This window comes from Epinephelus lanceolatus, chromosome 3, assembly GCF_041903045.1.
Source record: "Epinephelus lanceolatus isolate andai-2023 chromosome 3, ASM4190304v1, whole genome shotgun sequence".
Taxonomy (NCBI): domain Eukaryota; kingdom Metazoa; phylum Chordata; class Actinopteri; order Perciformes; family Serranidae; genus Epinephelus; species Epinephelus lanceolatus.
This window is the reverse complement of record NC_135736.1, coordinates 31,308,501-31,332,851: the sequence shown is the minus strand read 5'-3', so window position 1 is coordinate 31,332,851 and position 24,351 is coordinate 31,308,501. Positions and strand designations below refer to the sequence as shown.

General features: G+C 39.5%; 1 protein-coding gene across 1 annotated transcript; it reads left to right on the top strand.

Annotated features, from left to right (window-relative positions):
- Positions 1 to 13,915: 13,915 nt before the first annotated feature.
- On the top strand, positions 13,916 to 23,487 carry LOC117255440 (leucine-rich repeat LGI family member 2-like). The gene is made up of 8 exons (XM_033624362.2): positions 13,916 to 14,306; positions 14,491 to 14,562; positions 14,761 to 14,832; positions 15,169 to 15,240; positions 15,360 to 15,431; positions 16,603 to 16,772; positions 18,781 to 18,945; positions 20,232 to 23,487. Exons 1-8 carry the CDS (start codon positions 14,131 to 14,133, stop codon positions 21,065 to 21,067), a joined length of 1,635 nt encoding a protein of 544 aa, XP_033480253.2. The 5' UTR covers positions 13,916 to 14,130; the 3' UTR covers positions 21,068 to 23,487.
- Positions 23,488 to 24,351: the final 864 nt, after the last annotated feature.

The window sequence follows — 24,351 nt, the reverse complement described above, 5'->3', positions numbered from 1 at the left end:
CTTTTGATCTGAGGGCATTTATGGACTAAAGAAATATGAATAACTTGCCAGGTAATCGATGAATAGACACAAAATTTGAGGTAGCCAACAACTCAATTTTATACATCCGAAGAGCTTCCATAAGAAAAATGAACTGCTTGGCAACCAGACCAGGCCTCTAATTGAGACAGGCCTTTATTTGTCAAAATGTGTAGCTACACCGGTCTAGTAAAAGGGACAGGGCGTCTAACTGGGACTATGCTTTTAATTGACGTTTTGCAGTAATTTATCTTCTGATATATTGGTGTGTGTTTCCAACCCAACTGCCAGAAGAAATGTTGGCATTGTACATTTCTGCAAACCATGGAAACGTTACATTTGCACATTATGTAGCAGATATGTTAAAATGTTACATTTCAACAACACTGCAGTTAACATGTTTTTAGATTTAGGTACAAAAATCAATTGATTATTGTTAGCAAAAGGTCATGCTTTGGCTTAAAATACCTAGTTTAAGGGGCACAATCCCTGCTGGAAAAGCAGCGATGTCTTTGCCACTTTTTGTGGCACTTTTCCCAGTGGATAAACGGCAACGGATCACTACAAGTGCCCATGTTTGGTGTCCAAAAAGGTGCTTGAAACACAGCAATGACTCACTAAATCACAACCAGTTTTGTTGTTTGTTGGTCTCAAACAGTGGCCCGCCACCTCCTGCTGAGAAAGTCAGCTCATATATTATATAACTTTAGGAATTTGATGTGATACACATGAAACATACAAATGTAAGGTATGGTTTGCACAACTGTACAAAGCCAACACTTTCTTCTGGCAACTGGGCTGGCATTTTAAGGCTATTTTAAACAACATACTGTTGAATGTTTTTAAAGTTTGACTTTAAAAGAGCTTTATAAAGGCTAAACATGTTCTGTTCAGAGACTCAACTGAGGCTTTCGTGGATCAGGATCTAAAGATTCAACTTCATTGACCATGTGTGTTTAAAACCTAACAAATCCGACTCCCGTTCTCACTAGCTTTCAGTATATTTACATGGTGTCAAGGGTTAATGTGCAGGAACATTTACACAGCCCAGACACAAAGCTAAATAAAGACAAAGAAGAAAGCAACGTACACATAAAGATAGAACAACAAATGGACAAACGCTGCACACAGGTCACGCTGTTAGCGTATAGGGCTGTGATCTAGTGGTACAGTGATTCTGTTGTGCAAAGAACACTGGGACAATATTCAATGGATAATGTACTAAGCTAGTAAATATTGGCACTAATAATATTTGTGGACCTGAGAATGCCATCAGTCCTCTGCCCTCTCACTCAAACAGCTGCCTTTCCTTGATGGAGAAAAATATTCCCCACCAGCTGGTGCCAGTCAGCTCAAAGAATTTACTACACGTTCATCCAGTCATTTGTAGATGTAGTCTTAGATTTGTGTCACTTGAATTTAATCCACTCCCACCACTGAGCCATGTGGGACTCATGGACCAAAAGTAACCAAAGACTTAAGTGTTCAACAGTGATTTTTGTTTAGTTTGCTATGAGACAATACTGAATATTGTTAACTCGCAGAGTAATGATCTAGTTATTAGAGCTCTGTCTAAGTGTTGAAGACACAAGTGTTGTTTCTGGACAGGGCCCCAGATTGGTGGTATGTAGCAGGGAGGGGTTGGGCCAACAGTTGCTGCATGTGGAGGGCACACTGACAGCAATATCAAGGACAGAGGCCACCAGTATAAAGCCTTTGTCACCCTCAAATCCCACTTTTACTCTTGGTGTCATTAATGTGGTGCAGCCTCTTAGAAACAATCTGTTTTATAAGTACATTTACTCAAGTACTGTGCTTAGGTACAAGTTTGAGGTGCTTGAGTATTTGTTATTAGTATATTTTAGGCTACTTTATACTTCTACTCCACTTTTCAGAGGGAAATATATAATACTTTTTATTCTGCTGCATTCATTAATTCGTTACTTTATAGACTAAGCTTTTGAAATAAAACACATTGCAAAGATTAATACAGTGATTGCTAACCCTTTTGGCTCGTGGCCCCTGATGAAAAGGCAGAGTCTCATTTCAGAGAACACAAAAAATGCAAAGATTAGAGAAAAGTCCATTAAAGTCTGACCACATGGGTCAGAAATCTACTCGCCCAAAGTCAATTTTTACTTGACCCTATACAAATAGACATAGATATAGCTAGATTTGTAGCCCCACATGGCATTTTACTTGCTCTTAATTCTTATTGTTGAGCTCTTAAAGGAATAAATGGAGCGACGCCTGCGAGCTAGTTTGGGCAGTCAACTTGAGCTGCACTGATTCATACACACACGTCATACGTCACACCCCATATGTCATTTACAAAACACACCCTTCCAATTTGCCACCCAGCTCTCCCTTGGCATTGTCTATGCTGCTGCTGCCCTGCATCAGTAGCTATTTCAGCCCTACCTCCACCCCAGCATCCACCTGCAGGCTCCGGCTAAGGGGGGGAAATATTTAATCATCACTCCCTAATATCTCATGTAAACATATCTGCAGGGAGCAATGAGGCCAGACTCTAGACGCCAAACTCTGACTATGTTCTGCAGTTGAAATAAACATTTAAATGTGAGCTGTCTGACTGAACTGAACCTTTTATCTTCTGTCCTCTCACATTAATCATCTCAAGGCCTCTCATATTTATCTTGTGATTCTTCAAAGGGCCCGACCCCTACATTGGAAACCACTGGACCCAAAATACTAAAATGTATATGGAGCAGTGTAAGCTAACTCCTCCTCCACAGCTACAACAGTGACTGATTCATCAGTCATAGCAATATAATGATATTCTGCATAATACAGTATGTCACTCACTGGAGCTGTTTTTTGGCAGAACAAGTACTTTTATTTTGATATTTCAATATATTTTTGCTAGATGTATGGACTCCAATAATGTAATGGAGTAATTTTACATTAGTGTATTGGTACCTTTACGTCAGTGAAGGATCTGAATACTTTGTATCGGTTGCGCTGCTGCCTTGCAAAGACAAACAGCAGTAAAGGTCACGACTCAAGCTTCAGTTTCACATCAATAAATTAAACCTATAATTGCTATCAGATGACAGAGCAGTGCATGACGCCTGTGAAATCTTTTAATCAGTTTGCAGTTACTCCTCTCAGTCCAATTTTTGAATTCTAATAGATAAAACAAATAAAAATTAACCATAGTTCCATAAATATTCATGAAATTATTGCACAGATGCCTCCTTTATTATTAATAAAAGTGTTTCATGATAGATCTCAGTTGGATAAACAATGCATATGTAGTCTGTGTTTCCTCAAAGTCAGAGCTGTCAAAGATCTGATTTTCTCTTTCTGTGCCAAAACACACACACACACACACACACACACACACACACACACACACACACACACACACACACACACACACACACACAGGTTGAACTGACCTCCACAAAGCTGATAAATTTAGGCAGCTATTTAAAATGGGGACACCGCTCACGCAAGCATGTTGAGATCAGTTTCTTACAGTGGCTACATTAAAACAGCAGGTGTTAAATCATGAGCACCATTAATCAATGCCACAAACAGTCCGTGTGAAGATCTTCTCAACCCTCGCTCGCACCTTTAGAATCTTCAGATGTTGATACAGAATACACAATATGTATACCTGCTCTAAAAATAACCGTGCGAGTGTGAAGGATAAGTTGAATGGTTACACAGCAAATCTTCCAGCGTTAACAAGTGTTGATTTTACAGTGACAGATTTCCAGAGTTGACAAGCGTTGGTCGGACAGTTGTTTGGCCACTCATAGAGCAGACTTGGGTCCACATGGGCTGCTTGTAAGCACTGGTAAACCCTGGTAAGTGTGTAGTAGCTGTAGATTTCTGCAATACTTAATCATAAAAAGTTATAATTAATTTAATCCACAGAGCAGCAACAAAAGCTCTGATTAGCCAGATTCCTACCAACAAATATGAGCTGATCAGATTGCACACATCTTTAAATTAAAGTGATCACAAAATGGAAAGTGTAAAAGTCAAAGTAGGAGATGGGATATTCAACCCTGTCTCTTAGAAACTAGGTTCATGTTGTGCATTAGGCAGGCGTATTAGTACATAGAGTAAAAACAAGTAAAAATTAAAAGCCTATTTAAAACAAATTATGTAATTTTGTCTTAAAATTTAGACAAAACCAGGTGGAACAACTAATGTAATATTTCATTAAACAAATATTATCTAATCAACACTTTTGTTATACCATCATATTTTAAATTATATGAATTACTGTAAAACCACTTGATTGTCTGAAACAGGGTCTCCATCATTAAATAATAGCATTCTCATAAAGTAAAAGTTATTAAAACTATACTGGATTTATTATAACTATAGTTATGGTTATCATAATATTATTTTTTGAATAGCAATAGCAGCACTTATGATTATGGAAAGCCAGCAAGCCAGTTGAGACTTGCAACTTGACTTGGACTTTACTAACACCACCAATGACTCGTGACTTTACTCGGACTTGAGCCTTTTGACTTGAAAATATTTGGTACCTTCCCCCAAGCTCAAAGACGGAAAAGTATGTTATTAAAAAAGTGTGCCATGAATCAGTTAATTTCCCTTCTCAAATCAACTAATCTTTTTATTTCATTTAGACATGAAACATAAAACAGGTAACAATATAGAATATCACTTTAAGTCTTAGATAAAATGCCTTACAAATATGGGAAGAGAAAGTTATCGAGATTTTTCCAACAAAACAGGACAGTTGTGATACTGGTTAATAGTGATATAAGCTATGAAGTTCAATGTCAGCACTACTATTTTGTGATTAAGTTCAGTCACACTTGTTTTAACAAACTTTAACTAATAAATAGAAATTTTAAAAAGCAGTCATGATTTTTGTAAATTTAATATATTTCAACTCTGTTACTGAAGTGGCATTACATTCAGTGAGGAACACATTATGACTTGTTTCAGTCTCAGAACTTAGAGTTTAGGACTTGGGACTTGCCAGTCTTGATTTAGGGCTTGAGACTTACTAGTGACTTCTGACTTGGTCCCACCTCTGTCCAGTACTAGTCATTCATTCAAAATGTTTTAACTATTTCTACATACTCTGTAGGATAGTTTCATCTGTAACAATGCATTGCTTATATTATTTTTAATATGATGTTATTGTTTGCATGTAAAATATCAATTTATAAAGTAACTACAGCAAATTGTACATAGCGCACTTTAGTACATTAGTTACATGACATCACTGTTCATTACAAACTCATGCTGTGCAGTCAAATATTATTCAAGCCCACAAAACATTATTTTAAATTCTAGTGAATATTCAGCAGTTTTCAAAAACATTGTGTATGCCAGGCTGAACTTTGAGAAAACGTGTATAAAAAGATGCACAAATCTATACCCAGTCTAGGGGTCAAAAGGTCAATATATTAAAGAGGATTTAGAGTCCCACAGGCTCGACTGAACAGGCTGAAGAACTCATTTGTTCCTCAGTCTGTCAACCTATTAAATCAGAGTATGGCTTCTAAGTAGCCTGGGTCAAACACTGAATGTAACGAGCAGGGGCTAGTAATTAGTGTGCCTTAGGGCACATCGTAATTGTGCACACTGGGGCCTGTTGTAACCATATACCACTGGTAATGAGTTTTGTATTATTGTATTTATGTGAAACATAAATGAAACAACGTGCTGGGATGCATGACAAATTTCTGACAATAAAGACAAATCAAATCAAACTAAAATGATCATTGCAATGATGATGAAAACACTAAAATAGAAACACGATAGATTGCTCTGGTTTTGTAATATATCACGAGCAGAGGCTTGTTGAACATATACATAACTCCAACTTTATATCTTGGTGTTTCCTGTCTGATCGTGCCATCTAGCAGCCCCGGTGACTCTCTGATACCGACTCCTGAGCCTCCTGAGCCTCCTGCAGCTCCTGAGTGGGAACTGGAGAAGTTCGAGAGCTTGAACACCTGCTGTGAGGCAGTCACCAGCAGCCAGACTCTGCACTGCTCCAGGTTACGCCTCCCAAACCTCAAGGGTTTCATGGTTCAAAGGGCAAAAGGTCATCTTTGGATTTGAAAGTGTCAAATGTGCGCTAGTTCACTGGATGTAGGGGGATTAGAGCGTTACCCTACACCAGCAATCATGACAATTCACTTAAGGAGGATTAATGATCGCTGTGAGCATCAAGGTCACTTTTACCGAAGGATAAGTTGAACAATTTGTGAATATCACAAGGTTGAAGAAGCAATACATTGCAATAAGATTCCTCCTTGACTTTGAGAAGCACCAAGAGTGTCTCACACTCTGAGGGAGGAGTTGAAACGTTTGATGGCCACAGGCAGGAACAACTTCCTGTGGTGCTCTGTGGTGAAGCTCAAGGGAATTACTCGAGCACTGAATGTACTCTTGTGTTTTAACAGCACATCATGGAGTGGGTGGGAGACATTGTCCAAGATGACGCATCACTGAAAGCGTCCTCCTCTGTGACACGGCTACCAGAGAGTCCACCTCCTCCCCCAAAACTTTATTGGCCTTGTGGGACAGTTTATTGAGTCTGTCGACATTCGCTTCACTTAACCTGCTGCCCCAGCATACAGCAGCAAACAGGAGAACACTGACTGAGAGACATCCTCAGCATTGTCCGGAAGATGTCGACCTCAGCCTCCTCAGAAAATAAAGATGGCAGAAACCAGAAACCTACTACTGCTACCTGCTACTCAGAAACCAGAGTAGCATCATGAAATAGAAATAATAAACAAATAAACCATCCTGCTGTTTTTTCCAAGCGTTAGACACAAAGGTAGACACTTTATAGGCATTAAAATTAAACAACCACCCATTCTGACATTATCAGTGCACCAAAACATTTCTGGATTTTGAACAGACATTTAATTAAATTTAGATCATCTTGACTCAAAACATAATAACAATAATATAGAAGACCGTGTGATACATTCTCAGCTTTTCCCAATTTGTATAATGCACACAACAGAAGGTTCAGTGCTATATTTGTGCTTGATTTATATATCTGTTCATAATTTTGGTTTTAACAGGATATCTTTTGACCATTTCCGTCAAATCTAGCCAGTGGCGTATGGTAGTTAGGATGGGCCTTGATGCACACTACTATGAAAGGCCCTAGTGCCGGTGCGTCAAAGCAGCTACTGTATATTTTATAGTATCATCACATGATCAAATACAGACTTGACATTGGACAACATCAACATACATATTATCATCATCACTGAAAATCTGTATATGACTGTATTATTCATCAAACTGAGGGTTGTTTTTATTATAGTTTTATAGTTTCTGTAAACATATAATAACATATAATTTTGTTCTAGATTGTTACTAGACCCGATGGGCCCCAGTAAACCCACACTGCCTCCACTGTCTGTATTTACACCCCTGAATCTAGCCAGTAACTTTCTTCTAATTGTGTTCATGCTGCATGATAAATTATTCCTTTACATACAGTATGTTGTAATTCAGTTTTCTGCAAAATCAGCATGAAGCTCTGTAGCTCATTACGAATTGTACGATTCATTCCAAAGACAAATGTAGTAATCAACAGTAATTTCACAATTTTATGTCACTGATCCAAGAATCCAACCCATATCACCCCGAACAGCCAGAGGAGGAGCAAACATATTCACACCTAAAAGAAAGCGTGCTGTTACACATTGTTTGAATCCCCATATCCCTGAAGCATAATCTAATATAGGGGAGACACCGGCACTGGGCCTGGCATCATAATACCCAGATATTCACATATTTAAAAGTTGTCGACAACAGATCCTAGTGTTCTCCCAAGAGCAGTCACTAAATTAATTCATGGTAATATTTTTCATAACTAACGTAAAATTTCAATGAATAGCCCGGGCTATTATTTGCGTAAATCGCTGAAATTAACAGGCCTATATTTGGGACAGGTGTCTATATGGGACAGGCCTTTAATTCCTTTCACACAAAACTGTTTCTCAGCAAAGGTGGGAAATACAATCAAATAGGTTTTTTTTAAAAACCATATGAATATTACTTGTATAAAAATTAGGCTTCAGATAATATATCAATTATGAATCATTCATATGATGCAGCTCCAATAGACAGCGCATCAGATAAACAGAGTTACAGCACTCAGGATTCATTTTTATGAAAAAGCCTTTTGATTCTTTGATCTGACGACCCTTACAGACTAAAGGAATATAAATAACTTCTTTCACATGTTGTTGTTTGATCTGTGAGTAACCAAAAACAAGTTCCCTTTATTGTGTTGATTAAGTCGTGCAGACATCCTAAACATGGTCAGAATGTAATAATATGACATTCACTGTGTCAGAGGTCATGATGAGTAAAACACATCTCCTCATGTTCATGAGAGACAAATGGCTGAGCCTAACATGAGCTCAGTTTGTATTCTACAGAGACTAAATGTAAAAACGTTGACGGTCGTCTAGAAAGAAATGGCGAAGAGGTGTTTGCTGTGGCATCATCTGGTTTCATCTTGCACGTGTCCTGAGTGTTTCAGAGATACTCTAGCCTAAAAACAGCAATGCTAGATGTAGAGCTGCCATGAATTATGCCAGCAATGGCAGACACGTACGGTTGCCCCCTTCTGGCAATGGGTATTCGGTTTCACTCATGCTCATAAACTACTGGTCCTCCAGCAAAGGTCAGCACCTTGTTAGGGCCTGCTGCGACATCTAACAGCCCTATTGTTCAGTCGATACTTCTTTCTATGAACAATGGTACTATGTGGTATTAAGAGCAATTGTAATGTCAGTTTGGTAGCTTTGGGGCCATGATTGTGGGTTACAAAACCAAATAATCAAGTGAAACAACAAACATATACAGGCTGGCCAACAACACTGTCTCTGACCCCAGTCATGTCCTGAACAGTGAATATGGACTGCTGCAATCAAATCAAAGAAACAGAGTCCCAGTTTTAATAAGGTTAGAGTGGAGCATTCAATTGTGCAGCAGTCAATAATAAAACTAAACATGGAGCTTAATCATGTTCAAATGCACGTTGAAGGGTCTCGATTGTTGATTAATGTATGTATCTTTGTTTCCTGTCCAAAATGTTTGTCCTTATGATGGCGCTGCAGTGAGGCAAGAAAAAATTTAGACTCAATCTCACAATTAAAGTATCATCATCAACATCCTGCTCCTCCTCCTGATCAATTTACTACATAAAACATGTAGTTGCTTGGTTCATATCACACATTTACAGCTATAAAATTGCAAACACTGGCCTAAAATCCAAAGAACTGCAAGAAAACAACCTGAAAAGGGAAAGAAAGAAGCATTCTGATATGTTGTAGCAATTTTTATTTCAGTTACACTTCTGAATAAATACATTTGTGTGCAGAGTTGTTCTCAGTTATTCTGCTTTTGTTACACATTATACAAGCAGTGTTGGGAAGCAGTAAACTACATATAATTTTTTAAGGTTAGTTTGGGGGCTTTTTGTCTCCGATGACAGGACAGACAAGTAAAAGAGGGAGAGATGGTAAAGGACATACAGCAAGGGGCCATGAGCCAGAATCAAGCCTGTAGCTACTGTGGCAAGGATACTGCCTTTGTACATGGGGCGCCTGCTCTACCTACAAAGCTACTGGGCTCCCCAGTGAGCTACTCAAAATTAAACTAGTACTTTTACTAGATTATGCAGTAGCTTTCTGGTAGTTCATTTATATTCATGTTTGCATAGTGATTCAAATCTTCAAATTGCTTTTTTTGCCATGTTTTTGTAGTTGACCATTGAAACTACAAACCATTTGGGGCCATTAAGAAGAAAAGGAATGATGATTACTAAGTGAAGTGTTGATTATTATTATTAATTATGAACAAATGTTCAGAGAAGGGGCGGTAAGGTGGTGTGGTGGTTAGCACTGTCGTCCCACAGCAAGAGGGTTGCCAGTTCGATCCCGGGTGTTGAAGTGTCTAAAGTCGGCGCCTGGAAGTGGGCCTGTAGGCTCCCGACCTTGAACCTCTTGTCTCTTGTCAGTTGTCCTCAAATGTCGATTTTGATATCTTAGGCTCAGCTGGCAAAAACTTAAAGAAACACTGGAAACAGGCAAAGTCCGATGCAATCAAGTTTAATGTGTCAACAGGCTTTAACACATACAACTTAGCGAGTCAGACTCCGGAGTGTGACTGAAAAACTGCTCTCCGAGCCCTGGTTTATATGCTGGTGGAGATTCAAATGAGTCTCCACCTCTTTTGCTAATCCTTCCCATTCAAGTCCAATTCTATTGGTGGAAAACTTTCCTTTGTGTCCAATTCTGATTGGGCCCGTTTTTAATGGTGTAATGCAGCCTGGAATTTCCCAAATCTTCTACCCTTAGGTCTGGTTTCGCTTTCACTCTATTTTTAAAAAACATGTGAATTTTGGGGACTTTTTATGCAGTCCTCAGTGCTCTCATTCTTATACAAAGTGAACCTTTAGAACACAATATGTGAATATGTGTGTGTGTATTACAACATTTGAGTATGTGTTTCATCATTAAACAAGACATAGTGTGTTCTTTCAGTAGGTGCATACAACATGATTACATAGTCTGGTGCTATGAATACTTTGACATATACAACGTTTTATCATATTCAGATGCAGATCAAGGAGCTTAACGCCCTGTACATGAAACATGATTATATAATCTTTTTGTCTCTTAATCAACTTATGTATCTTAACCTTGTTACTTGATTTGTTGAACACGAACTTTTACACTACAGTGTGGGAGCCCTTCTGTGCAGAGTTTGCATGTTCTCCCCGTGTCAGTGTGGGTTCTCTCCGGGCACTCCGGCTTCCTCCCACAGTCCAAAGACATGCAGATTGGGGACTAGGTTAATTGATAACTCTAAATTGACTGTAGTTGTGAATGTGAGCGTGAATGTTTGTTTGTCTCTATATGTCAGCCCTGCAATAGTCTGGCGACCTGTCCAGGGTGTACTCCGCCTCTCGCCTGATGTCAGCTGGGATAGGCTCCAGCCCCCCTGCGACCCTCAAGAGGATGAAGCGGTTAGAAGATGAATGAATGAATGAATGAATGTTCAGAGAAGTCGTTGCATGCTATTTTAGAAGTTACCTGGCTGACTGAGTAATCCTGCTTGGACTGTAGTTTCTGAAGGCAGGTGTCTGACTGATGGACATTGTATATTGAACCTAAGCTGATATTTCTTGCACTTTCCCACCAGTAGTGGACATTTAGCTTATGTTTTGGTTTCTGTATGACCTATGAACAAGTGGGCACTTTTTGCAATAAACAGTTGAGTGACATTTTTTGTTGGCATGTGACTTTTTGTATTGTGTATTGTTAACATTTCATATCACATGTACAGTTAGGAGTGTGGTCTGTTGACATATGGTACCAAAACTACGAACTTATTGTCTCATAAAGATTAGCAACAGTGCGAATCCTTAAGTGATGTATAATCTTAACAAAAGACAAAGATCCCTGTGTGCACACTGTGCTCAGGAACGTTAACATTAGCCATTAAGACTGGAAGGTTTAATGCCACCCCAAAACAGGACAGAATTTGTTTGTTGTGTAATTAACGTGATGCTGAGAATGGGTTCAATTCTTCTTTTACGCTCCTGTATATGAGGTCATAAGGAATGTACTTTTCAGTAAGATGACCTCTGTCTATGCTGATTTCTTTTGGTTGGATGATCATGAAAAATGTGAGTTTTGTTTAAGAAAGGTAATTTGTTTTGTAGCTAAATTACTTTGCTAGGCCTGGGAAAGAGGACAGAGTATTCTGTTTCTGGACTGAATAGTTAAAAAACATGCACTTTGGATTGTTACTGCAACTATAATGGTGTCTTGTAAACCCATGAGGGTTGGGCACATGTAAGTGTGCATGACACAAAATAAAAAATCAGTCAATCAATCAATCATGTACAGCAATTTGTTGTTTGATCTACTCTTTTTTATTTAACCAAATTAGATTTCTCCCAATTGTAGCTTTGCTGTAGTTCAACTTCTTCCACTGTGAAGTAGTTGTAGTTTGCAAAGCTTTGCCTTTAAAGTAGCTTCCACAGCATTGAACATAAGAGGTTATATATGCATAGAAAGATATCTTCCCAATAGAAAGTAACTAAGAGAACATTTACATATGTTTAAGTTTTTGGTTATCAGCAGCTTCCCTCTAGTGGTGTAATCATGTAACAGCACACACATAGACCACCACGCCACCACTGTGTGTGTGTCTGTGTTCACAGTGCAGAGCTCTTAACTCAGTAACATCAGTTCATCAGTAACATCTATCTCAATCAAACTGAACATTGATTAGAGGAGAATATTTGTCAGTTGGGAGGATTGTTTGTGTACATGCATTAGAGAGAGTAATGATGATATAATGTATGGTCTACAGACAGCATTACTTGTTAATGCACTCTCTTTATGGTACTAACGAAGTCAAAGTGCTCTGGTATGCTGAGTGTGTCACGTGATTGAGTCTGCAAGTGCATGCACATTTTAAATATGTGTTTAATAATAATGCTGTCTGTGATGCAGAAATAACCACCGAGCATTTTTGTGCTTTAGTGCCATTTTGTATTGATTCTCCACCTTGACTAGCACTTTAAACATTCCTTCCTGCGTACAGCACTGTCAGATATACTGCTGAGTTGGTTCTCTGCCCCGCCCCTTTGTGATGGTCCGACAAGCTGTCAGAGTAAGCATGGAGCCCACACTGTAACTAACTGCACTCCCTGAAGAAATATTACCATATTTTAGGAAAACTGAAACAGTGATTCCAGAGAGAAGCAGACAGAGGGGTCTACAGTCTGTGTTTGAAGGATATATCCAGGATGTCAAACTGACTCAGCAGCAACAACAGGTTAAAAAGACAAAGATAGTTAGAAGCTAAAGCCGAACTATAGGCTACAGATCACAGTGTAAAAGTGAACCACCACATCACTGCTGATCGCCACAGAACACAATGAATATAAAGGGAAACTCTGCTGATATTGAACCAGCTGTGTGGCATCACAGTGTGTGCAGATGAACGGTGTTTGGCTTCACCCCCGTGCCGCTGCCAGCACCCGGACCTCCGCTGCCAAATGGGTAGGGATCTCCGGGGGAAGTCAAACATTCATCTGTGCACAATGTGATGACACAGAGCTGGTTGAATATCAGCAAAGTTTCCCTGCTTCCTCTCCCTGGTTCCTGTACAGCAGGAAGTGTTAATCATTAAAAAGCAAAAGCAGCATGTGTATACATTCAGTAGGCTATATCTTCAGTAGCTAACCCTACACTTTTCAGGGTCTGATTTTGGTTTTGGAACAGGGAAGAAACGTATCTTTTTCCAACCTCTCCAGGTAACGAGTATCATTAATACACGACGTGCCCCAGGCACAACATTTAGCTCCAAATCCACAAAACCAGCCTGAAAATGAAGGAAATCTGAAACGACTGCATTAGAGTCAATGGAGCACAGCTGTGTTGTTGTCGGACCCTGGTCTGAGCCGCCTAATGCTACATTATGATTGGCCAGTCTGTGTCCAGGGGCGGGACTTAGCGAAAGGTCAGTTTTATTAAAATCGCTTTATTTTTCATCTCATTTAAAAATTTGCCAAAATAAACCGTTTGCCCTAACTAACCACGACAAGAGTTTAAAAAAAAAAAAAAAAAACACAGCTTTTTCAACTTCAGGATTTCATCTTTAACATTAATTTTTAAGTTTTAAACACCAAAGGTTAAGTTTTCAAAAACTAATAACTATTTTTTGGTGGAAGGAGGCTCAAGGAAAAATATTTGCAGCTTCAGGGAGGGTCAAAATAAAACAAGAAAACAAAGTCACCCCCCTCCTCTGATAAATAAACAACAGTCCCTTACTAAATACACATTCACTCTAATCTTAAGCGTCTTTCTTCTCAACAAATTACCATTGTGATTACTGACAACTCGACGCTTTTGTTTTTCCCCCCTTGCCCGATACTCGAAGCAGCCTTCCGGGACGCAGCTGCAGTCGTATCAGCCTGTGTCAGGGCTTTCCACTTTGTGCTGCATTCTGATGTCGCCCAGGCGGGTAAAAGCTGCTGCCAGCACCGACCACGACCTCATTTACTATTATTAATGCTCAAGAAGCAACATGACATCCACACAGCAGTGGCTACTGGCCGGTTTGGCGCTTCTGTGTATTTATGGAGCGGCTGAATCTAAGAGGAATTTCAAATGCCCTTCAGGATGCACCTGCACCAAGGAGACCATCATCTGCGTCGGTACCTCACAGATTCCCCGGACTATACCGAGTGAGATCAACTCACTGTGAGTAACACATCGTATTTGTGGATTATCTATATAGCTAGTCAAGAGGAAAGCAATCAGTGTTGCGTTCAAGGAGACAATTTGCTTGCTGCTGGGTGCTTCCCTGCAGAGTTGGCTCTGGTGTGTCTGGTACAGGGTGTTAAAATGCCCCAGCCCGAGTAAGACTTTTGTTTTCTTCCAACAGGAGCATGGTAAATGGATCTATTTCTGAAATCACAGAGGGCATGTTTTCACTGATGCCCTCTCTACAGCTGCTGTAAGTGCAATTTTGTCATGTGAAACTGTCACTGATTGATTGCTGATTAAAAATTGACATTTCAGACACACAAACAAAAAAGTAGATGGATTATCAGTAATGCAAACTTTTCTTTCTGTCTCTCATGGTAAACTTGGAGTTGAAGTGCCAATGAGGGAAGTTTTAATTTTCAGTTTACTCAATGTTTTTCCTTTGCAGACTTCTAAATGCAAATTCTTTGACAACAATCAAAGATGATGCTTTCTCCGGCCTCCCACATCTAGAATATTTGTGAGTATTTGTCGACAAAGTTACTGCTTTCCTCATGTGTGTTTGTTGTTTTGTGATTTCCTTTATCAATTAAGTATATTCACAATTAAATGCAAAACAGTCGATAATTGATAATGATGTTGAAAGGCTGTATGACATCATGCTGTAAATACAACTGCAGATCATTTCTCCTTCTCCAGCCACACCCCTCAATCCACCCATCTCAATCTCCACAACCCTGTACATTACCTCTCCTGTATCAATAGCTACACCATTTATTCATATAAAAAAACTATCTGACATGATGATAATATGCACTGCTGTATTTCTTTTACTCATGTTTATCTCATTGAACAGATTCATTGAAGGGAACAAGATTGAAACGATCACCAAAAATGCCTTCCGTGGTCTGCGAGATTTGACTCATCTGTAAGTCTGCTGCCAACACTTTATTATTACAGACAAGGATTGATGTTAAAAGCCAGACAGGCTCAGGAGTGACAATGATGTGATGTCATTTCTCTGGTCTCGTCGTGTCTCTGGTTTAGATCGCTTGCCAATAACAAGATGAGGTTTCTGCCAAGAGATCTCTTTTTCGACTTGGATTCATTGCTGGAACTGTGAGTAAGCACTTGTGGTGTCAGCAGTGTGTGTGTGTGTGTGTGTGTGTGTGTGTTGTCTTATTCCATACTGCATTCCTAAGTGAAGCTGACTCAGGCTTCGTTTTGTGTTTGGCTGCATTAAACCCCACAAGAACAGCACAAATGTTAAGTTTCTGTATTCCTCCTCCTCTGTAGTGCATCATAGTTTGATGGTGACTTCTATTTACAGTTAAAATTGTCAGTTTATTATCATTTTTTAATAACATTATTGTCCTTACAATGATGCATAAGTGCCTGTCGGTGAATGATTGTTAGAAAAACCTTTCTGTAACATAAACTGCAGCTGAAATTATTTATGTATGCATCAAACAATCACCCAGTGTTGGTTAAGAGATTCTGCAATACTTCAAGGAACAGTAAGTAGGATTTTGTGGCATCTAGTGGTGAGGATTGCCGATTGCAACCAGCTGAAATTTATCCCATGCATCAAGCATGAACTTCTAGTCAGAATTCCATTAGTGTTCATTGTTAACAAGGTTTTAACGGTGAGCTGAATTATCCACAGAGGTCTCTTCCTCTCCAAAACAAATGGACTGTAATTAAGGTGAAAATAAAAACTGAATACAGCAGTTTCACATTACATACCAGTGTTTCTTCGACACTGACACTGCCCAGGACCTGCTAATATGTGCTCACCTTTTTTACTGATCCAGATGTTCAGGAGGTTTTTCTCCAGGAGCCAAATAATCCGCAGAGGTCTTTTACTCTCCAAAACAAATTTGGAAATTTAAACTGACAAAAACAGTTCCACATTACAAATTAGGGTTTCTTCAATGCTGGTTGTCACGGAGGGGCTGCTAATTATGGTAGCTGACGTGAAAACGTGAATGGCCTTATTATAACATCTAGAAACAGTGTTTGGTTTGTCCATTCTGGGCTACTGTAGAAACATGGCGGTGCAACGGCTTATTGTAATGCAACAAAAACACAATGATTCTTATTTTCAGGTGATTATACACTGAAGAAAACATACTTATTATATTATATCTATTTCTGCTAATAGATGCTCCTAAATCCTACACACTGGACCTTTAATTGTTAAGTCATACCAATTACTGTTAAGATACATTACATGTGTTATTGTGTTCAGTAAATGTGTCTGAGCTGATTTTGTCATGTTGTACATTAGGGATCTCCGAGGCAACTCTTTCCAGTGCATCTGTGAGAACAAGTGGCTGATGATGTGGCTGAAAAACACAAACGCCACAGTATCAGATGTCTTCTGCGCAGGCCCCAGTGACATGAAGGGCAAGCGGCTCAACGACCTTCCTATTCCACCGGGCGAGTGCATCTCCACAGGTAAAACGAAGAGTACACTATCAAAGGCAGTTGTGAACAGGCACAGGCACAGCTAAAGATGCCATGTTAAAAAAAGAAAGAAAGAGATCAATAAAACTGTTCAATAATTCAACAGGACACTACCATGCACTCAAAAACAAACAAGCAGACTGCAGGCCTGGAAACATGTGTGTCTCTTAAAGCACTCACACGTATGTATGTATGTACATGCAGGCGCAAACATCTATAGCTATGCCAGCCGCTTTGTGAGGCTGCACTCAGGCACACTGTGCTAAAGTAGATCTTTGAGCTAAATGCTAATGTCAGCATGCAAACATGCCCACGCTGACACATGCTCACATGTTGATATCTAGCAGGCATAATGTTTATACCATGTTCACCATCTTAGTTTAGTATGAACATGCAAACAAGTGCTAGTTAGCTAATTGGCCACACATGGCGCTGTAATTAAATCCAAAAGCATTTTTGGAAGAGCCACACCCCTCAATCTGCACGCTTGGTGCAAACTGCAGGGGAGGCAGATGGTGCTTCTCAAAGTCAAGGATCCTTCCTTGATACAGAAACAAGATAAGACCCCTTCTTAGCATTCAGTGAACATACATTGGAAGAGGCTAGCAAGTGCACCAGATGTGTGTCATTAACCCTCTGGAGATGGAGGGGGTTTCACGATACTGTGATAGTTCTGACACTCTCTAATGTTGTTGTACAATTGGAGCAAACGTAAGCAGTATTTTCAGGGTCACATGAATTTTAGGAAGAACATATCTCTGAATTATACTTTAAAAAAAACACGTGCTCCATCTCTGCTGTGACAGATTAATTTAAAAACTTTTCAAAATCACCTAAAAATCATGTTATTTGGCAGTGGACACATTTGAAAGTGTAAATTATAAGAGTCCTACCAATACTTTTTCATGCTTGTATGATAAAAACTCCTGTAGATATTAATACAAATCCTGTCAAGCTTCACCAGCAAATCATGTGCAAAGAACTGTGGGTACTTTATGCACGCTGAGGATATACATGCATCCTTTAAAATTCTCTGAAGGAAGGACTTTCTCCTCAGTAGACTTTGAAGGATCCTTGATATTTAAACAGTCCTTCGATGGGATTGGATGATATAGCCTCCTTGAAGTTCAGCCTTTTAAGTATCCTTCCTTGACTTTGAGAAACACCCAGGGGGAGCTTGACCTCTCTTAGTGAGACATGACCTCCCTTGAAAACAAATTTTCGGCAGGCCTCTAAAATATTGACAATATGATAATTTTGCCATCCGCTTCTAATTTTTTTTATCCTCATAATCATGGATTATGCGTAAACTTAGACCATTATTGATGAGTGCTAGTTTGTTGAAACATGACCCCTGCATTTGATGTTTTGATTGTGCCAAAAAAAATAGGGTCTCATCTGATGGGTAACTTGAAACATTGTGGGTGAGGGCTTGATCCCTTGTCGGCAATCTGAAGCTCATACATTTGTGTGTTTATAGGCTGTTTTGCTATTTGACCTATCTGTGTCTTATGTATGATGATAAACTACAGAATATAGTACACCACTCCTGCAAAGCATACTGTGCCCTGCTTTAGTTGGCCATATGGTAGCATAACTTACTGTGATGTTTGTTTTTAATACCCGTGTGATGTGCTGAATTAAGCAAGTAGGTCCTCGTGCTTGCAGCTACGAATGGTTCTTTGCAACAACAATCACAGTCAGGCCTTTATTCTCTTCTTTGAGTCTCTCAGTCTTCTCTTTCCCTTAGAGTAAGAAAAAATGATATTTTCACAATAGTCACATCATGTAGGATACTATAAAAACACAAGAATGATAGAAAGTACGCTGTATTAAATATTGCAAAATATTAAACCCAGAATATGATAGCCATGATTCTACACAGTGTCATTCAGAAGCTTTTCACAGCATAAAAAATGTGAAGCAGTGAGGTTTTAAATGTCGACTCCATCACTTCGTCAGCAGACTGGTCGTTTCTGTTTCTGTCCACTTCTCACAGATTTTGTGCGTCATCAGTCCATTCCCATTCAGTCCATGTCAGCGGACATTTTCTTTTTCAAAGAGGACATCTACGTGGCGATGGCTGCCCCCAACTCCAACAGCTGTGTGATCATGGAGTGGGATCACATTGAAATGAACTTCAGGAAATTTGACAATATAACAGGTTTGACAAAACTCATAATCTTTTTCCTTTCAGGATTAATATGATAATATTCTGTATTTTTTTTACAGTCGGAAAATTTCATGAAAAAAAGAAAACTAATGATGAATTGATCCCATGAAAAAGTTTTGATTAATTGATTAATTTGATTAAGAAAATTAACATGCATATTCATGACCTTCTTTTCTTGGGAGACAGACTGACACATTGTTGGTTTTGGTCAGATATTATTAATAATGTCACCCTATCTTTTAAATGGCACTGACACACCAAGCTGACTGTCGTCTGTTGGTCAGGTTTGGGCTATTTGTGAGTGTCTGTCGCCCTAGTTTTTGTGGTGTTTCCCTCACTGTTGGCACAATAGACTGTAAAAATAATGGATGTACCATGACATCATGCATTGGTTTTTGGACTCCTGTTTCGAAGCCTATAGTTTGGCACCTCTTCTTGTTTTTTTGGAGCCAGAAGTGGCCATATTTGGGCTAGGGAACCAGGGCTGCTGCAGTAACAGCCTTGTACATGGGGCGCCTGCTCTACCAGTTGGGCATTTTAACATGGGGGTCTATGGGGACTGACTGGCCAACCTCAAGTGTCCATTTAAAGACCACAGTTTATGGCACTTCACTGTTGACTCCATTTTATCAGCCCCAGGGGTTGCCGCTTGGTTGGCACTAGTCAGTTCTTGAAGGTTGTTATTCGGCCGATTTAGCATGTTTAATTGGCGTCTAAACCAGTGGCACCTGTCGGTGAATTAAATAACTCTGACTGGCAGGTCAGCCTAGTGATGAGAAGAGAAATGGAAGTGAGGAAAGCCAACAAAGTCAAGTTTTTGACTTTCAGTCAGTTTTTGCATTGAGCTCTTTAGCAAAAACGGCTCATAACTGTTTGTGTTATCGTTCGCTAGTGCACAGTAAATATATTTTGTTTTTTCAACATCAGGTTGTGTGTTTATATATTAACTGGCTAACTAGCGCCTTGAATTCAGTCTTCCGGTTTCCCTTTTTGAATGACGAATACAGACTACCACCACCTGCTGGTATGGAGAGTTATTTCCTCTCATGCAGGCACAAAACATTTGTGCTGGTTGGCCATTGGCTGTCGTCTTTTTGGTGTGTTCAAGTGCAGCTTATTGGCCAAAACACAGGCAATGTGAGGCAACGCAACAGTCAGCCTCTGTCACCACTAGTTCTTTGATGTAGTTTTGGTGTGTTTGGGCCTTTAGATAACTCTATTATGAAATTATTGTCATTTTCGGTGTTGTGTCACCTCTAACTTCTTTATCTTCACAGGGAAGTCTGTTGTTGGGTGCAGGTCAGTTCTGATCGACAGCCATGTCTTGATAATTGTTACCCAGCTCTTTGGAGGCTCCCATATTTACAAGTTTGACGATCGACAAAACAAGTTTACAAAGTTTCAAACTATTGAGGTCTTCAACATCTCGAAGCCAAATGATATCGAAGTCTTCCGAATGGATGGAGAGTGGTACTTTGTAATTGTGGACAGCTCCAAGGCGGGTTTGTCGACACTGTACAAGTGGACCGACCAACCGGACCGCAATGAAACAGGTTTCTTCTCCTACCAGTTTCTCCATGAGTGGTTTCGTGATACAGATGCTGAGTATGTCGAGTCTGAAGGGAAGTCTTACCTCATCTTGACCAGTCGGTCTCAGCCGCCTGTCATCTACCTGTGGAACAAGAGCACCCTGAAGTTCATATTTCACAGTGAAATCCCAAATGTCGACGACGTGGTGGCAGTCAAGGCTTTCCGGGTGGAGAATGAGTTGTATCTGGCCATGACTTGCTACATCGGTGACTCTAAAGTTCTCAAGTGGGCCAATAAGCAGTTCACTGAGGTGCAGGCTCTGCCTTCTCGAGGAGCGATGATCCTCCAGCCTTTCACCTTCACAGACAGGCATTACCTTGCTCTTGGCAGCGATTATTCTTTCACACAGATCTACCTCTGGGATACCGAGACCAAAACATTCCACAAGTTCAAGGACATTTATGTGCAGTCACCCCGGACCTTTACTGTAATGACCACTGACCGCAGGAATTTCATCTTCTCCTCCAGCTTCAAGGGCAAATCGATGGTTTTTGAGAATATCATTGTAGATTTAAGCTTATAATGCCTCACAAAACTATGACTAATCACAGTAGGAGTTGGTCACTTAGATCAGTATTTGTGTTTATGCTACAAAAGAGACTCAAATTCTGCATATCGTCCTTATGCAACTAGATATATCTTTCTTGGTTTGAGACAAACATCTTAGGCAAGTTTCTGCAGCTCATATGCATTTACAGCAAATATGGAGGTTTGATTGGTCCCAAGTCGTTACTGTCAAACTGAAGGCTGACAGAAATATTTTAAAAATGGTTAACATTGAAATGAAAACAGCATGAAGATAATTTTATGGCATACTAGATATTATTGTAAGAGGTGATGGCTTTTATTGTGATTCTGTAAAACAAGCAAGGACCAAGCCAAGGGTGGTCCATCTCGGCCATTGCTACCATATAGCCTGGCCAATCCATGAGATGGGATCCACCGCTGCAAGCAAAATGTTAGGGGTGGGCGATACCACAAAATTTAGTTTCAATCTGAAAACAAGTAATACAGGGACAGAATAGCTGATATTGATACTAGCGCCAATACTTTTTACTGTTAAAATCGGCTTATGTACTTTAATGTAAGAGAGGACAGTGTGTCATGATTTATGAGGTGAATAATCAGTCTGTGAAAGTAACAACTAAAGACGACCAGTTACAGTTTGAAAATGTAACATTAACTAAAGATCCAATTTGACTAAAATGTTAATTTGACGACAGCATACCTGGAGATACTATATTTCCTGAGCATCTCTGAAAACACTCTTTCAATGAACTCTGTCTTTGTGCCGGGTGTCTGGATGCTGAGGCATTTCCCTCCTACCTTCTTTTCTGTTGCAGCTCCAAGTTCTCTTTCTTGTGGTTTTTATGCCTCCATGGCAGTGATAGCTGTGGCCGGAGACATTATGTTTTCAGGCTGTCAGTCCATCCGACCGTTTGTCTGTCCCACTCGCGTGAAGATATCTAAAGAACACCCAAATGTCCCTTTGAAATCAAGGATTAATTGATTGGATTTTGGTGGTCAAAGGTTAAATTCACTGTGACCTTGCGTTCATCTTGTTCTCATGAACGCAATATCTCAAGAAAGCTTTGAGGGATTTTCCCCAAATTTGGCACAAATGTCCACTTGGACTCAAGGATGGTCTGATTGGATTTTGGTGATCAAAGGTCAAGGTCCCTGTGACCTTAAAATCTATTTCTTTGGCCTCAAGAATTCATTTATTAATTATGTCAAAACTTTACACAATTGTCTAACAGGATAAAATAATTATACATCCCAAAGGTCAAATTCACTGTCACATCATAATGTTTTGCGAAAATACTTTTATGGCCGTCATAACTCGGGACCTTGTGCATGTAAACTGCAACTTGACTGACCGCGGAGGCATAGAACAGCGAGGCGGTAATTCCAGTTTCCTCTTTCGTTCAGTCATCACTGCAGTTATGTGTTGAATTAAACTAGTCAGGTTGTGCGCTGAGTGTGCACGATGCATATGTTGTTTATGCTTGTCTTTTTAATGCACACAACTTGACAACAGCAGTAGAGAGGCAAGAAATACATGTATTAGATGTATTTACAACAACAGGGTTTTGTTTACAGAGACAGTTTGGCTCCTTAAATACTGGGTATAACATAGAAGAGGGAAACTGATCCTTATTTTGGTATCAATCCTATTGATGCTGGAATTGATCTTCAAAACGAAAACTTAGTATCTGTAACATTGATATTTTGGTATTTGCCCACCCCTACAAAATGTCCACTCTAAACTCTGTGGATGAATTGATTTGTTTGAGACAGCTGGAACCTTGTCTTCTGAGCAGTCAGTAAAAATGTTGAAGTCATGTCGTTCCAGAAACTGTTACGTCTTCCTTAATGTGATTTAAATGTACATGAAACAGAAGTTTTCTTCAAGATGTTTGTCCCTGAAACACAGCTGAATGTATTAGCTTAGTATTATGAGCTTCAGCCTAATTGCACAGCATTTATAACAAGCTACTGTATTAACAGAGTGTCTGATTAGTGTCAGAACTAAATATAATTTACTCCTGATTCCTATGCAAAGTGTATAATACTGAGTGTTGCTCTGAATTACAATCACAAGGTTAAGTGTGTGCTGCTATGTCACTTAAAATGACACTTACATGGTCTTAAGACACAGATATGTGCTCTTTTCTTTAAGATACTGATCTTTTGTTATTTTCCATGTATTGTACAGATTTAATTATGGCTTGGAATATAAACATTTTTCACATACGTAACAGTAGCATGATGTGTAAATTACCCCGTGGTCAAACATCTTAATGTTACAAAATGCTAACAAACATAAGCAATATGTTTTTGTTTGTGTTGAAAGCAGAAAACATTATTGCCCTTCTGTCTGTCCTCATGTCCTGCATAAGAATGAGTTTGTGGAAATGCATTAAAGAACATTTAACCACATGTATCGTATTCTTCTGTGTTTCACTCTGTCCTCCCTCCATTCCTGTCAGATGCAAAGGCTGCGAAATGTGTCCATGAAGCAGAGACAATGTGCCTCAGGCAGCATGTTCGAAATTGATAGTGCTGTCAGCATGTGACGTCTGAGACAGCATTTTCTTTCAGCAACAGAGGACAATTAATACAATCATATGGTTTATTCAAGAGAACAAGGATATGCATAGGTGTAGATTTCAGGAGGGCGCAGGGGACAAAAACCCCTCAATATTTAGAACGTGCATTGTCTCCCATAATAAAAACTGACTTTTGACAAAATTTAAGACATTCACGCCAGAAATTGATGCAGAAAAGACACACATTGGTGCATAAACATTCCCCAGCATGCAGGACGTTAAGTGTTTGGTGCTCAGAATTTTCTGGGAGATGACCCCTATACCCCCTGTTTCATATATGTCCCATCCAATGTTAAAGTCACACCTACACGCTTAAGAATATGTCATAATCAGTTATCTGTTATTATTGTCATTCAGTGCTGAGAGGTGATATGATTGATCCCACTTTAAAATTCTCCAGAGATAAACTCTTGTCAAATTTCTCCCCACCTGCTCTCCAGACTTTAGACTCAAACACTGCTGCCAAGTAGCCTTCATATATTTTCTGTCCATTATATAATACCAACAGTGACAGATATTTACTAAACAATCTGGATTTGTGAGCTTTCGCCACATTCTTAGACACTATGTCACATGCAAGTAGAATTATTGCATTCTCTGTCATGAATTATTTCATGAAGTGCTGCATGTTACAGGCTGTTTTTTTCCTCCTCGTGCACACTATGAGACGAGAGCATCTTCTTTAATCTGTGTG